This window comes from Engystomops pustulosus, chromosome 5, assembly GCF_040894005.1.
Source record: "Engystomops pustulosus chromosome 5, aEngPut4.maternal, whole genome shotgun sequence".
Taxonomy (NCBI): Eukaryota; Metazoa; Chordata; class Amphibia; order Anura; family Leptodactylidae; genus Engystomops; species Engystomops pustulosus.
This window is the reverse complement of record NC_092415.1, coordinates 142,786,366-142,800,714: the sequence shown is the minus strand read 5'-3', so window position 1 is coordinate 142,800,714 and position 14,349 is coordinate 142,786,366. Positions and strand designations below refer to the sequence as shown.

The 14,349-nt window shown below is 40.6% G+C and overlaps 1 protein-coding gene across 1 annotated transcript in view; it reads right to left on the bottom strand.

Annotated features, from left to right (window-relative positions):
* The window catches only part of NPSR1 (neuropeptide S receptor 1), a 201,628-nt gene that overhangs the window by 79,157 nt on the left and 108,122 nt on the right, over window positions 1-14,349 (bottom strand). The window contains exon 3 of the mRNA XM_072153268.1: window positions 8,099-8,202. Within this exon, the coding sequence (XP_072009369.1) occupies window positions 8,099-8,202 (104 nt within the window). The remainder of the gene's footprint in view (window positions 1-8,098; window positions 8,203-14,349) is intronic.

Here is a 14,349-nt window from a genome sequence, read left to right as displayed (position 1 = left end):
CCCTAAAACACCGGTGTTTTACGTCCTCCCAAAGAGCCACAAATCGATACAACCCCCCCCCCCCCCCGGCCACCCAATAGTGTCTGGGAGAGATTCCATCTTTTCACACATTTTTCTTGACATGATCTTGAGGGAGTTCGTATCACACAGTAAATCATATATCCCGGACACCTCAGATTTCCTGGGCAAGCTACAAGAAGTCGATACTACAGGACATCACAAATTGACTTTGGTCTCTTTTGACATACTATCAATTTATACATCCATTGATCACACCAGAGGGTTAAGAGCAGTTGAGAAATGTCTTTCCAAGACAAATTACTCCATGCAGACCTCCTCTTTCATCTTGGACATGCTACGGTTAATTCTATTTAACAATTCTTTTTTATTTGGTAACAAGTTTTTCACGCAGCTAAAAGGGGTCGCCATGGGCGCCAACATGGCCCCTTCCTATGCCAACATCATGATGATGTCGCTGGAGGAGGACTTTGTCTACGTGTCCCACCACTTTGAATGAGTTCTGAGGTGGTGGCGATACATAGACGATGTCTTCCTCCTGTGGACAGGGACCCTTGACGAATTAACGACTTTTCACACGTTCCTGAACTCCATCGAAGAGGATATTAAATTCACAGTTGTATATTCAGAGAATACTATTCAATTCTTAGATGTTTCAATCACTCTTATTGATGGTAGACTATCGAAGAACCTATTCGTAAAACCGACCGAAAAGAACACTCTCCTTAAATATGACAGCGCACACCCACGCGCAATGCTCAACTCGCTACCCCTGAGCCAGCTACTCCAGTAATGCGGATGACTGTAACAAAAATATACAAATGATGTCAGATAAATTTTCACAGAGGGGTTACCCCAGGAAAATCATTAACAAAAACATAAATTTAGTAAATGAATATTCGAGGAAGGATCTCCTTATACCGAAAACCAAAATACAGGGCCCAAAAAGGATCCCTTTTATCTCTACTTTTATGGATAAAAGTGATCAAATCACATCCATATTAAAAAACATTGGGGTGTACTAACGAAAGAACCCACTGGAGTGCCTGAATATAGGAACCCTCCATTAGTATCATATATACTCACCGGCCACTTTATTAGGTGCACCATGCTAGTAACGGGTTGGACCCCCTTTTGCCTTCAGAACTGCCTCAATTCTTCGTGACATAGATTCAACATGGTGCTGGAAGCATTCCTCAGAGACTTTGGTCCATATTGACATGATGACATCACACAGTTGCCGCAGATTTGTCGGCTGCACATCCATGATGCAAATCTCCCGTTCCACCACATCCCAAAGATGCTCTATTGGATTGAGATCTGGTGACTGTGGAGGCCATTTGAGTACAGTGAACTCATTGTCATGTTCAAGAAACCAGTCTGAGATGATTCCAACTTTATGACATGGCGCATTATCCTGCTGAAAGTAGCCATCAGATGTTGGGTACATTGTGGTCATAAAGGGATGGACTTGGTCAGCAACAATACCAAGGGGCCCAAAGAGTGCCAAGAAAATATTCCCCACACCATGACACCACCACCACCAGCCTGAACCATTGATACAAGGCAGGATGGATCCATGCTTTCAATTCTGACCCTACCATCCGAATGTTGCAGCAGAAATCGAGACTCATCAGACCAGGCAACGTTTTTCCAATCTTTTACTGTCCAATTTCGATGAGCTTTTGCAAATTGTAGCCTCAGTTTCCTGTTCTTAGCTGAAAGGAGTGACACCCGGTGTGGTCTTCTGCTGCTGTAGCCCATCTGCCTCAAAGTTCGACGTACTGTGCGTTCAGAGATGCTCTTCTGCCTACCTTGGTTGTAACGGGTGGCGATTTGAGTCACTGTTGCCTTTCTATCAGCTCGAACCAGTCTGCCCATTCTCCTCTGACCTCTGGCATCAACAAGGCATTTCCGCCCACAGAACTGCGCTCACTGGATGTTTTTTCTTTTTCGGACCATTCTCTGTAAACCCTAGAGATGGTTGTGCGTGAAAATCCCAGTAGATCAACAGTTTCTGGAATACTCATACCAGCCCTTCTGGCACCAACCACCATGCCACGTTCAAAGGCACTCAAATCACCTTTCTTCTCGGTACTGATGCTCGGTTTGAACTGCAGGAGATTGTCTTGACCATGTCTACATGCCTAAATGCACTGAGTTGCCGCCATGTGATTGGCTAATTAGAAATTAAGTGTTAACGAGCAGTTGGATAGGTGTACCTAATAAAGTGGCTGGTGAGTGTAGACAAGCCAGAAATATTGGCGATCGTTTAGTAAAGTCAGATACAGGCCCTCTAAGGACCTTAACACAAAGTACAGGGAGCTTCCCCTGTAGATCTTGTATCAATTGTTCACTGATGTTGAAGGGCGAAACGTTCTCACATGCAGACACGCCATACAAGATACATCATTACCTCACTTGTAATAGTGAATATGTAATTTATATGTTGACTTGCCCCTGTGGCCTGAAATACATTGGCGAAACAATAAATGAGTTTAAAGTGAGAATCTCGCAGCACAGATATACCATACGTAAAAAAACGACGTGATCTTCCGGTTAGCCGTCACTTTTATGAACAAAGACATAATGAATCCCAACTACGGTTTATTCTGATAGACCACATACCTCCGTTAATAAGAGGAGGAGACAGAACCATGCTTTTGAGGAAATGCAAACTTAAATGGATCCATTGGCTGAATATTCTTCAGCCATATGGTCTAAATATTGAAAATAATATCACAAGTGTCATCTAAAGAGATGGGTATTTTTCGGAATTATTTGTGTTTAACCTGATGCCTGTGGTTCTCTTCTCATTGCTCTTGCGTGTAATCACGCAAATCCAGTTATACTAATATTCTCCTTTTTTTGTAGAAATCAAATATGACTCTGTTACCCCCATCGAACGGACCCCCTAAGATCCACGTCTCCAGCATCATCTACACCACAATTTTTCACGTAACTTGTTCCGATAAGTCTGGCCATATTCTACATGTGCAGAGGTGGGACTAGTGTCCACTCGGGCGACTACAGGTACCAGGGCATGGTGCCGCACCTGTCGGTTGGGAGATTGACATGTTGGTAAATGGGTGGCTCCAGGTTAAAAGTGAGCCCTTCTGACATGAGGGACTCACGTGACCAGCCCGAATCACCTGTGCCCTTCTATGTATTTTTATACTTACCCTCTCGCATGCAGTGTAGATAAGACTTTGAACAGGTTATGCCCCTATCCAAAATGGCTGCCGTCATCTCCACGAGTGGACAGCGCATGCGTGCAGAGCACCACCTCTGGGATACACTCCTCCTTCTAGCACTTCCGGTTTCACGGAGGTTGCCTCGCTCATGTCCGGCCAACGGAGAACAACAGCGCGCCAGTACAGGTGATCCCAGAATTGACGGATTTTTCAATGAACAAGAGGAGACGTGGGCAGGATTCTCGAGCCAACGGGCGGATTTTACTCTCTACATTTTGCACTATGTCACTTTATTTGTATACTATTGAGAATTACAATGCACTTTGTAAAGGTATTTATTTATCTTCATAATCCCACTATTGCACGTTATATATTCATTTTTTACACTGTATATGAATTTTTGTCATTATGTGTCTGACCAATCAGAGTGTAGATTGGTCCTTACATACCTGGATATGTACTTGTCACTTTATGCTTGAAAAAGGTGTGCAATCACACCGAAACGTTGCATTTATGGAATAAAGATACACCCGTTTTTCACTGCCTTTTACATCTATCTATCTATCTATCTATCTATCTATTTATCTATGTATATCCTATCTCTCTACATATCTAAGTAAGACTTCAGCAAAGCACATGATGGGACAGCTTGGAGAGTCTCTCCTGCCATTTCCTGCTGTGGAGTGTGAGGTGATGGGGGGAGGGCTGTAATCGCTCTGCAGTTTGTGTCTGTGTGGATTATTTGTGTAGGAGTTTAATACATTAGTTAGGGCTTCTCTCTGCACATGACAGTGCTGGAGCTGTGGGCTCTGAGGTTATCAGCTGTGAGCGCAGAGCGGACAGGTGGGTGTGTCTCTACCTATCTGAGCTATCTGAGCTCAGCTCAGCTATCTGAGGAGTCACTAACAACAGGGGAAGGCTGCTGAATACAAGAGGAAAGAACAAGATTTGGCAAAATGGCTTAAAATGACCCGCCCTGCAACATATCAAAAGTTTTTTAAAATGACGGTTACACTTTAAGGCAAATTTCGACCTGAAAATACTTACAAATTAAATACAATCTAAATCAATTGTATGAATGAAACTTGCAGTGAATACTTTTGAGGATGTCAGCTTCCCTATGTTTATAATTTATAGTGTAAAAAAGCTTTGGTACATTCTCTTTTCTGCAAAAGGAACACCAGAATTTGTACTAGATAGAGCCTTTAGTCTGGAGAGATTTCTATCATCATCACACTGATACCTTTCATCCATTTACGATTCAAAAATAAAATATGACAGAGAAAATGTTCTGATTTTTCTCTTTCTGTGATCTAAAGATAATTAAACTGTAGAATAGAGAAATCAAACATCATTTTCAGTAGTTCATTTTAAACCTGTCAGAAATCTTTGTATGGCGTCAACAAAGCCAATCTAATTGCAATGGTCATTTTCTCTGTTGCTAGTTATAAAGGCCATTCTAGTTGGCCCTATTGTGTATGTGTTTGAGATGGAGAGATTAAAATGTAAGCCTCAATGAGGACAGATACTGATGTGAATTATAACACTATATAGAGCAACAAAATATACAACTATTTATAAACATTTTCTTATTTAAAGGGAACCTGACAGCAGAATTTTATATGGCATGAGTAGCTAAGTAGATTCATAGACAACAGAAAATGGCAGCACTCCATTTATGTGAAAAAAAGGGTGTTTATTCCATCCTATGCAACGTTTCAGCTGTATCCCAGCCTTTGTCAAGCATCATGTGAGGTGTTACAAACAAGCATATAAAGGCACAGGCCAGTGCCATCATCAGTGGGTCATTAACATATTCGTGCAAAAATATCAAGAATCACTTAGAGAAGTATATACATACAGATATCCAAACACATCAAAGTTACATAATAACAGTTGTATGTACATCAAAAGACATAAATAGTGAAAAAGTGCAAGGACTTGTCTAGATATTAATTAATGTATGCAATCACCTGTGTGATGAGGGATGTAGGATACCCTCCTGACCAACCAAGAGTAGCAAGAGCGATTAGCGTCAGATGAACGTGACTAGCACATGTCAGTGTTATCGTGAAGAGCCATGTAAACAATAGACGCGTGCACCAGAATACACGGCGCATGCGCCCAGATAAATGGCGCGCCCACAAATAAATGGCGCATGCGCACCAAAGGATGTAACTGAGGGTGCGGCATCATGTGTCCAAGCTGCGACACATATATGGCGCATGCGCACAAGTTAAATTCAGAACAAAGCAACCATCTTAGATGAGGTCAATAATAGATGAGATCAGACCTAAAGATAACGGACTGAAGTAGGGAGAGAAGATTCGGAAGGCTGATATACCAAACAAAAGTGTAGATATACGTGTTAACACTGGTGTCTATGGCCTAAGACGGTGTCAATTATGACACCTAAAAAAGAAAACCAGGTAGTCACAAAATATGGGCTAGGTATATGAGTGAAAAGAAAAATAGGAGACCGCAAAAAGATGAGTCACAATGAGTCCGACCCACAGACGTGGGTGTGACACAACCGTGGGGTAAGTCACCCTGTAGTCAGAAGGGATTACCGACTGATCGCAAGGGACAAACCTCTCCTCAATAGCGGAACCCTATCAAAAAAGCCCTGTGTATTCTGGCACACGCGTCTATTGTTTACATGGCTCTTCACGATAACACTGACATGTGCTAGTCACGTTCATCTGATGCTAATCGCTCTTGCGACTCTTGGTTGGTCAGGAGGGTATCCTACATCCCTCATCACACAGGTGATTGCATACATTAATTAATATCTAGACAAGTCCTTGCACTTTTTCACTATTTATGTCTTTTGATGTACATACAACTGTTATTATGTAACTTTGATGTGTTTGGATATCTGTATGTATATACTTCTCTAAGTGATTCTTGATATTTTTGCACAAATATGTTAATGGCCCACTGATGATGTCACTGGCCTGTGCGTTTATATGCTTGTTTGTAACACCACACATGATGCTTGACAAAGGCTGGGATACAGCTGAAACTTTGCATAGGATGGAATAAACACCCTTTTTTTTCACATAAATGGAGTGCTGCCATTTTCTGTTGTCTACATTTGGACTCGACTGGTAAGAGTACCAGGATAGCACCCGGATCTCTATCTCTGCATATTGGATAGACTGTGCTGCTGTTTTTTCATTTTTTTAAGTAGATTCATAGTTATGGGAAAATATTTTGAACAACTTCCAATTAAATTCCTTCACTTTTTATGCTAAGGAGAGAGTTCACACAAAGAAGGTTACCTGATACCAGTGTTACCAACAGGGTCAGCCTGGAGGGACTGTTGTCAACTAGTGAAATTGGCCCACCTACTGCTACATGGGTATAGCGCAGTCGCAACACAAATGAGTCTCGTGCATACACTTACTAAATACATTTGCAAGCAATTTTCACTAGAAAGAACTTGCAAAGTCCTACAGAAAACTGATGCAGGGCCTTTAGTAAATGTGACCCAATGGGGCACATTTACTTACCAGTCCCTGGCACGGTCCCAAGTCCAGAATGTCTGATTGGAATGTATTGTGCCACGATTCACTTAGATCGTGCACCTGATTTCCTGCATGTGTCGCTTCCCTGATCAGGTCTGCCGGAGTTCACCTTCCTCTTCCTGGTGCATGTAAGCACATTGTTTTGTAACACAATTTTAATCGGATCAGCCAACGGCATGCCCCAGATTTCTGTCGCACGCAAGCCAGCGCGATTGCGCCAAAATTCAATCGCATGCAACACAATCCCTTTCTAAATAGGTGTCACAATGGTGTCAATCCCCAACATTTCCAAAATCCGACAAAAGTGTGTTCAGCAGACGCTTAGTAAATAAGCCCCAAAGTGTTTTGAAAGGCAGTGCAAATGCATCAGCCAAAATGCATCCCAAAACACATCAGTATTAATTATGGTATAAATACATATGTATTTTGAGTTGTATTTTTTTCCAGTTGAGTATGAAATGTGTTTAAAAATGCAATGAAAACACAGTGGCCCACTGTTTTTTTTAAAGACAGTGCAAACGGCAGTTTGCCTGTGCAGTTTGAAAGATGCCACAGATTCATTAATTGTGGCGCATGATAGATTTGAGGTCCTGGCCTATACAGTAGGGTGTGGAGTCAGCAGTGAAAAGAGGTGGAATCATAAGGTGTCGGGGTTCACCATTGATTTTACCGATAAACCAGTGGACTAGTCCAACCCTGGATGCCACCCACTGGACTCCTATACATTAAAGAAACAGCTATACTGAATCTTTCTTTTAATGAGTTTAGCTTACCTTGATAGATAAAATTATGTTAAGAGATTAGATTTTTATGTTGTAAATTTCCCTTTGACACTATGTGGCAGATTTACTTACCCGGCCCATTCGCGATCCAGTGGCGCATTCTCTGCGCTGGATTCGGGTCCGGCCGGGATTTATGATGGTAGTTCCTCCGCCGTCCACCAGGTGGCGCTGCTGCGCTGAAGTCCGCTGGAATGCCTCGAAATACATCGGCCTATCCTGGATGAAGGTGAGTGAAATTTTCGCGACACAATTTTTTAAAAAAATGCGGCGGTTTTTCCGAATCCGTCGGGCTTTCGCTCGGCCACGCCCCCGATTTCCGTCGTGTCCATGCCGGCGCCGATGCGCCACAATCCGATCGCGTGCGCCAAAATCCCGGGGCAATTCAGGTACAATCGGTGCAAATCGGAAATATTCGGGTAACACGTCGGGAAAACGCGAATCGGGCCCTTAGTAAATGACCCCCTATATTGTCACAGCTTGTCAAGGGAACTATGGAATTCCTGTTAACCTCTATACCATTACAGCACAGTAATAGCATTTCCAACCTTTCCGAAAAGGTTTAAAAACCACTTACCTGAAGGTATCGGATTATCCTGCAAACAATATCTGGTGCCAAAAAATTTCCTGTAAACCTCCATATAATGTCAGTCAAGATGCTTATTACACCTGTTAGTGAGTCTGAAAAATAAAAAAAAAGAAGGAAGAATTGGAATGAACTGCAAAAATATCATCCTAGACAGGGTCTAAAGTCGGTGCATTTTTAATTTTATTCTTTTTTACTGTTGATATTTAAACGTAGTGGCAAATCTTATTTTAAACCTTTTAATGGATCAAAAAAATAAAATCAATCTTCTCTTCCCAAGTTCATTTCAACTTTTTAGTTGATCTATAGCAGTGGTGGCGGACCTATGGCACGGGTGCCAGAGGTAGCACTCAGAGCCCTCTTTGTGGGCACCCAAGCCATCAACACTGCACAGATTTTACCAGACAGGACTCAAAGAATCAGCAGTCGCAGGCAGCTAAAAAATACCGCTCTCAAGGCTATTTTAAAGCAACAAATTCTTGGTTGCATGGGATTGCAGGAACAGGTAGAACACGTGGAGAGTGGCCGATTATCTTTAAAGCTCCTGGTGGCTCCACGTTCTTTCCTATACAGGGGACCCTCATGAGAAGCAACAATGACAGTCCAAATTTACCCTCAACTTTAGTTTCTGTGCTGGTACTTTGCAATAAATAAGTGGGTTTTGGTTGAAGTTTAGGCACTTGGTCTCTAAAAGGTTCGCCATCACCGATCTATAGCCTTTTTTGTTTATAGTTTCCAGGAGAGTTATTCAAATTATTGTCATTGTACAGTCTTGGCCAAAAGTTTTGAGAATGATACAAATGTTAATTTTTACAAAGTCTACTGCATCAGGTTCTATAATGGCAATTTGCATATACTCCAGAATGTTATAAAGAGTGATCAGCTTAACAGCAGTTAATTGCAAAGTCAATATTTGCCTAGAAAATGAACTTTTTCCTCAAAACACACTTCAACTTAATTGCAGGCCTAACATTGGAGCAGCTAACATTGTTTCAGTGATTGCTCCATTAACACAGAGATTTTGGGTAAATGGCCTGGAAACTCCCCAGATCTTAATCCCATCTAAAACCAACAAATTGTGACAAAGTGCAAGCATTGCAGTTTGCACTGTCTTTAAAAAAACAGTGGGCCACTGTGTTTTCATTGCATTTTTAAACACATTTCATACTCAACTGGAAAAAATACAACTCAAAATACATATGTATTTATACCATAATTAATACTGATGTGTTTTGGCTGATGCATTTGCACTGCCTTTCAAAACACATTGGGGCTTATTTACAAAGCGTCTGCTGAACACACTTTCTCGGATTTTGGAAATGTTGAGGATTTGCGCCATTGTGACACCTATTTAGAAAGGGTTTGTGTTACATGCGATCGAATTTTGGAACAATCGAGCTGGCTTGCATGCGACATAAATCTGGGGCAGGCCGTCGGCTGTCCTGTTAAATTGTAGGGGCGTGGGGCGTAATAATGTCAGCATATATATAATAAAGCTATGTGGGGGGAAATGGCTTCTGTATATAATAAAGGGGTGTGGGGGATGTCTCCTGTATATAATAAGGGAGGGGGGTTGGAATAATGCTCCTGTATACAATAAGAATGTGTGTGTGTGTGTCGGGGGGTTGTGATGGGTCCTGTATACAATAAGGGGGCATGGTGGGGGGTGGCTACCATATATAATAAGGGATTGTGAGGGGATGTCTCCTGTATAAAATAAAGGGTGTGTGTGTAGGGGGATAATGGCTCCTGTATATTATAAGAGTGTGAGGGGGGGGGGGGAGAAATGGCTCCCGTATATAATAAGGGCATGTGAGGTGACGTCTCTTGTACACAATAAGAGGGTGTAGGAGGGGTAATGGCTCTTCTATATAATAAATGGGTGGGGGACGAATGACTCCTGTATATAATAAGGACATGGGGGGGAATGTCTCCTGTATAAAATAAAGTGGTGTGGGGGGAGAGGCATGGCTCCTGTATATAATAAGGAGGTGTGTGGGAAATAATGACTCCTGTATATAATAATGGGGGGTGGGGGAGGATAATGGCTCCTGTATATAATAATTGGGGTGTTGGGGATAATGGCTCCCGTATATAAGAGGGAGTGCTGCTGAACAGTGTATTAATTACTAGGGACACTGCTGACTACATATAGATTGGTGGGGGGCTGCTCTGCTACTTTAATATTTAGCAAAGCAAGTACCCCATTAATTTAAATGTAACCTTGCACCCTGTCATAAATTATAATGGGAGTAAACTTAAATTAATAAGGGAATGTCATTGCTGTATAACACTTATTGAGTGCAGTATATAAATTAGGAAATAGATAAAAACTATGTGACATTATACTGTAAGTAACTGTGCATGGAGCTGAAGACATCTTGTGGTGTATTCTGTAGCAATAAGTCATGGATGGAGAAGTTATCATAGTTCTTTAACTGAATAAGAATTTTCATCTCTGAGAAGCAACCAAGATGAAGACCAGGACAGATCAGAGGTAGTAGATTGACGCTACGACTGAGTTATACAGTAAATGATGTCTATATCTCCCTTATGGTAGCCCTGGAGTGCCTTCATTTTTGGTCGCTGTATAGTAATGTACAGTATATTCCCAGATGGTATATAATTATATATGTGGTGTATTCATTACTGTGCTTTAATTGGTATTGTACAGGTATGTGGGTATTGGTGTGGGGATAAATATTTAGGTACATCTGTATTTCAGTGTTTATTATATATGCTATCAGTGTATTTGTATCGTATATACATTGTGTGACTATATTGAGTATACACTGTGATGTGTCTATAGATGTATGTTATGGATGTATAGTGTGGACATATCTGTGGACATATATGTATATGTGTTTGTCTGTTTTCTGAAGTATTACGTGCGGGATGGGTCTGGCAGTGAGGTTGTAGGTATATTGGAGCCCCCGATTCTAAGTTTACACTTGCGGCCCACTGGAGGTTGTTACGCCACTGATATGCCAAAGTTTTAGAGTCAGTTTTCCTTCCTCCAACCTCATGCAGCTCCCTCACCCCTCCCCATTTCTTGTCCTGAGTATTGAGCAGGGGGAGGCTGCAGCTGCCCTCCCCTGGGACTCACCACACTCTGCTGGCAGGAGCCATTTAATGTAAATCAAACTATTATTAACTACTGAAATGATTCAGAATAGCATAGGCTATTGGAGCCTACACCAGCTAAAAATTACATTCCTGGGGACAGGTTCGTTTTAATGCAATAATATAACGATGACTAGTTAAAATACCTAGTGCCTTTTTCATGTTTTGTATATCCAATCCCCTGTTCATTTTTAGAAAATAGCCACCAGATTCTCCTAATACTCTCAAGATAATTTTGCAACTTTTTTAATAATTGCATTTGAAATTCTAACTAACATCAGCACTCAACTAACAGGTGAAAGCTGGGTCCCATAGCAGCAGAGGCAAAGCTGAGTCAGAGCTATGTAATGTGAACATTAGAGAACTGAATCAGTAATAAACCACTTCTCCCTATGTTCACCAGCTATTTTGGTCTCCAGATACCTGTACTGCTACATTGCTGGAGCAGAATCCGCTGCTTCAGTGTTATTTAAAGACTAATATTTCTATTTTGTCAATTTTGGTTATTAACAAGACTAACATGATTTTACCAGTCGGGATGCATAAAACATTTCCTACATTTGTGCAAAGCAGTTTGATTGTATGGATATATACAGCAAAGCTCATTTGTTGATAAATATCTCTCCCTAAGTCTCTATTGTAATATAACACAGAATAGCACAGCAGTATGTGTAAGGATTATCTATTAAAATATTAGATGAGCATTGTTAACCCCTCTCAACATTTGTTTTCCACATCAATGACCAGGAAGTTTTTTCTGTTTCTTAGAATTGTATGTAGTCTTGTAGTTTTTAATATCACAATTTTCTTATATTCTTATATCCTACTGGTGAACTTTTATTAACCCTTTTTGTGCAGCATATTTAAAAAATACATTTTCTGCCTTTATCATTGAACCTACATAAACATAAAAATGGTACCTCAATACACATACAGTGGTACCAAATTTAAGAATTTATAAAACTCCAACCACTATTTTTAATGAAGACTTCCAGGCTAAGTGGAATGACATCCTGACCAAGTGTTCAACTGAACTGATGGAATTAATTGTAACACATGAGGAGGTGAAACTGCACAAGATTAGAAATGAAATAGAGAAATTGGAAGCTAACATGTTAACCTTTTCTGATATCACAGACTTTATACAGGCTAAATCTAATGCCCCAAAAAATCTGGACACAACTGAAAATGATATTATGAATGTTAAAAAAATAAATATGAAAGAGATGTGGAGGCTTTTCCAAAAAGTTAAGTGTATGATTGGAAGTTTTCCTGTAATAGACCCCGCAGGTATATTAAATCTATTTTGAAAAAAGGATCTGAGTCGCATTGTTCTGATTTGTCTGACACCAACAGAAAAGTGAACTTTACCTCCTCTGAATGTGATACCTCGGATACATATGATGAGAACACAGCGAGTAACACCAATAAAAATGCCTCCAATAGTAAGAAAAGATATACTAAAAATAAATTGTTCCATAATGTGCCAAAAAACGGGGCAAGCGGAACAGACGAGGACTAGGGGGAAAAAAGTATATGACATGAAAAACGAGGTAGTAATATTGGAAAGTGAAATGAGACCTGTGATAATGTCCTTAGGCCCCTTTCACACTTGCGTTTTTCACACACGTTTTCTGCGCGTGCTTTTGACGTGCAGAACTTGCATTGCACTCTGACCTATTGTAACCAATGGGTCTTTTCAGACTTGCATTTTTTTCACGCACACAAATGCCTTTTTTTTAAACTATGCAATGATTTGTTTCAAATGTTAGTTAAAAAATTGTTACATGAATTAAATAATAACATCTCCCCCAATAATAACTCATACAGAAATCTTACTCTAAACAGTCTAAAGCCTTGGACACACTTAAAGAAAACAAGAATATAGCCGGACAGGGGGGAGGGGGGTCTGTTGTGGTTTTTGATATCAATCTCTACATTTTATTATCATATAAAATCCTAAATTATTCAAAAACATACCGTAAACTCCCAGACCACCCCACCAGTTACATTAAAGGTATACTATGCCACACCATTGCGGAGGGCTCAGCTTTGGGTGTGTTGGATGAAAAGACATCTAAAGACATCTAAATATATGCTAGTAGACAACCCTTGCATGCCCATTTTTCATGGTCTACCCAAGACACATAAGGATGTATTCCCGTCCCCTCTCTGCCCAATCATCTCAGGCATTGGATCCCTCAACGAGAGACAGTGCATGGGTTGATGCCCACTTACAGCCTTTAGTCCTTCAGACACCTGGCTTCCTTAAGGATGGTTCCGAAGTTTTGAGGGTGTTTGAAGATTTTGTATGGAAAGATTCTTATCATTTTGTGACATGCGATATCATTAATCTATATTCATGTATTTCACACTACGCAGCCATTAATGCTGTGCAATTCCATTTGCACAAATATAGTCAATACAACACTAGCCTTGAAATGTTTGTGATACTTGCCATAGAATATTTGTTGAAGAATAACTTTTTTATGTTAAATGGGGAATTTTTTCTGCAAACGTGCGGTGCCCCGATGGGTTCAAAATTCTCACCTTCATTAGCTATTTTGTTTGTGGCTTGGTGGGAGGAGCAATATATTTTTTCCACATCTAAACCATTCATGAAAGACATTGTGCTCTATGGCCGGTATGTGGATGATGTCATACTTGTATGGCAGGGAGAAGTGGAATTGTTTGAGGAATTTATGATATATATATCAATAACAATGATGTAAATCTTCGTATTACCCACGAAAAACCCTTGTATTGCATCCACTTTTTGGACATACATTTATCCACATCACCTACACATACCAAACCATTAGCTAGCAATTCTATCTTGTCTGCCAGCAGTTGTCATCCCATTCATACCATTCAAGCGATACCTTGTAGAGAATTTTTGCGTGCCAAGAGAGTTTGTTCTAATGAAGAGAACTTTTCACAACAGGCTAACAACATTGAAAACAAATTGATTAGGAGAGGGTATTCGAGAAGATCCCTTTCTGATGCCTGCAAAAAAGTCAATGCGGTCAACAGAGAAGAATTGTGGAGAAGGACAATAGAATCAGAAACAAATACATATATAATATTCTAACCTTCAGTACTCCTTTAAGCCCCCAGTT